This window comes from Pundamilia nyererei, unplaced genomic scaffold (assembly GCF_000239375.1).
Source record: "Pundamilia nyererei isolate P.nyererei 1_Seehausen unplaced genomic scaffold, PunNye1.0 scaffold00610, whole genome shotgun sequence".
NCBI classification, from domain to species: Eukaryota; Metazoa; Chordata; class Actinopteri; order Cichliformes; family Cichlidae; genus Pundamilia; species Pundamilia nyererei.
This window is the reverse complement of record NW_005188011.1, coordinates 57544-60095: the sequence shown is the minus strand read 5'-3', so window position 1 is coordinate 60095 and position 2552 is coordinate 57544. Positions and strand designations below refer to the sequence as shown.

The following is a 2552-nucleotide window of genomic DNA, read 5'->3' as shown; positions in this document are numbered from 1 at the left end:
GTGTAGTGTCTTTCGACACAAAAATGCCACCTTCACTTCTACTGAAACCACATTTTTTATGCTCTCTTGTAATACTGTTGTAGTATAAAACCATGCATCCTGTAATGTCAGCATTTTATTTTGAAGAAAAGTTGTATTTATTGACATTTTTTGCTGTATTCCCTCAGATTCAACCATTTTGCCATTGTAGGCTAATGCACGGAATTCTTGTCTTTTTGCAACTGGTGTGACCACCAGGGAGCCCCAAGAGTGATTTCTATGCACGTGTGTGTGAAACTACTTTTAAATCAACATCTGTTTCATTATTGAGCACATTTATTATGCAAACTGTACCAGCACTGAAAACTTTAACAACAAAAGATAAGCTCAACAGAATATATGTATAAATTTGAAACTGTGTAACTGATATCACAGGTAAATGGTTCTTAGCAATTTTCTACTCTGAGTACTGAAAGGGCTTAATTCACAGAATGTTTTTTCTATGGATGTGCTTTCAATCTTACATGCAAATCCAACCACCAACCTTCAGATTGACAGATGACCTGCTCTACCTCCTCCAAATCTGCAAAGAACCATCAACAATTCTGTGTTTTTCTGTCAATATGGGGTGCTGTGTGTACATTAATGGCTGCAATATAACAAAAAGTGAAAATTTAAGGGGGTCTGAATTCTTTCCATACCCACTGTATTTATATTATTTTTACTATGCAGAAATCGAGAATGCGTTCAATGAAGGACAGGTTTCTCTTGATTTTCTATCGTGATGTTATCCTTCTTCTTCTAACATGGCATTGTGGAGGTAAGTTGCAGAATAATATTGAACAATGAACATAATGTTAATGTGGTGAGAGTTTTTGTGTATATGTGATGGGAGTGTTGCAAGACAACTGGAGGAAAGATATAAAGAAAACACCACCTGGGAAATTGCAGCCCAAGAAAAATTACCCAAATGAAGTGTAATTATATTATTCGTTTATTATACTTTATCCACAGGTCAGTTTCAGATTATTGGTCCAACTCAACCATTGGTTGCAATTACAGGGGATGACATCATTTTACCATGCCAGCTAGATCCAGCTAGGGATGCTGTTGACTTGACTGTGGAATGGTCTAGACGTGACCTTAAACCAAGATTTGTCCACTTAAAGCGGGACGATGCGGAGCTCGTGACTCAGAATACTTTATACTCCAGAAGAACATCACTGTCTGTCAACAAACTGAAATGCGGTGACATTTCATTGAAACTCTCCAAAGTGCAAGTCTCTGATGCAGGAATGTATAAATGCCTTGTTCCTGAAATTGGTGCAGAAACTGGGATGGAGCTCGTTGTTGGTAAGTTGACATCAATACTATTTGCTCTTAAAAAAACAGAAGCTTACCTTGGATGACAAGATGGATATTCTACTGGGAAGTGAATCATCTACAGGAGCATATGAGTTGAATAAAATTTGGGAAAGACAGATTAGTTCTTACTTGAGCTAACATAGCTAACTGGATTGAGATTTGGACTGACCAGACGCATGGCATAGTTTATTGAGTTCTCAAGAAGTGCAGTTTACTAACAGGAGAGTGGTGTGGAAGATAGTGAGGGTATTTAGAATTAGTTGAAGTGTACCTCTGGTGCAAATTACTGACCTCTGTCATCATTTTAAGTGGGGGAACTTGCACAATCAGTGGCTGACTAAATATTTTTTTGCCCCACTGTATATATATGGTATGGTATAGTGGTATTTAGAATTAGAGACATTTCATAGGGCATTAAGGCCAATGAGAGGAACATTTGGGCTGCTGGGTTAAAAGACAACAAAAGAAAAAAGCATTTGACCTGACCATAAGAACATTTAAATATGTAACAGGATCAACCATAATGGATCTTTAAAAGAGCATAGTAGTATTTATAATTACAATTTAGGCCACTGTACCATTTCAACAAAAAGCTTAAGTATATGGCGTGACCACAGGGTAATTGAAGGTAATCTGGAAGGAATTTGGACTAACATGAACCATTGAAATAATTCAAAAATGATTTAATTCTTAACTTTGCATTCCAAGTAACTTTTATCCTTATTTTACTCTGTAGGTTCTGTTTCTTCTGTAGTCATGGAAATATCCAAAGTCAAAAATGAAATCTTCTTTAAATGCAAATCTAACGGCTGGTATCCAGAGCCTCACGTGTTTTGGCTGAACAGTCAGGGAAACCAAATCACAGCTGAATCTACAAACAGTGCCAAAGGTTCTGACGGGCTCTATACTGTCAGCAGCACTGTGACTGTGAACAAGAGACAGACATGCAGTCTCACCTGCAGAGTCCAACAGAAGAACATCAACCAGACTGAAGAAGCACATATCCATGTATCAGGTAGAAAAATGAGATATGCCTGACTCAGGGCTGGACTGGGACAAAAATTCGGCCCGGGCATTTTGACTAGAGACCGGCACACCAGGTATTATAGGAAGAGCCAAAAAGCATTTGAATGAAAACAAACGCTGTTGTGACAGTGATGTACTGTCTTGTTGGTATATATGTATGATTTCTATACATTTTACATCAG

General features: G+C 37.7%; 1 protein-coding gene across 1 annotated transcript; it reads left to right on the top strand.

Moving 5' to 3' along the window:
- Positions 1–720: 720 nt before the first annotated feature.
- Positions 721–2269, top strand: LOC102202863 (butyrophilin-like protein 2). Its single transcript, XM_005754626.2, has 4 exons — positions 721–799; positions 994–1332; positions 2081–2224; positions 2262–2269. Exons 1-4 carry the CDS (start codon positions 721–723, stop codon positions 2267–2269), a joined length of 570 nt encoding a protein of 189 aa, XP_005754683.2.
- The last annotated feature ends 283 nt before the right edge of the window (positions 2270–2552 follow it).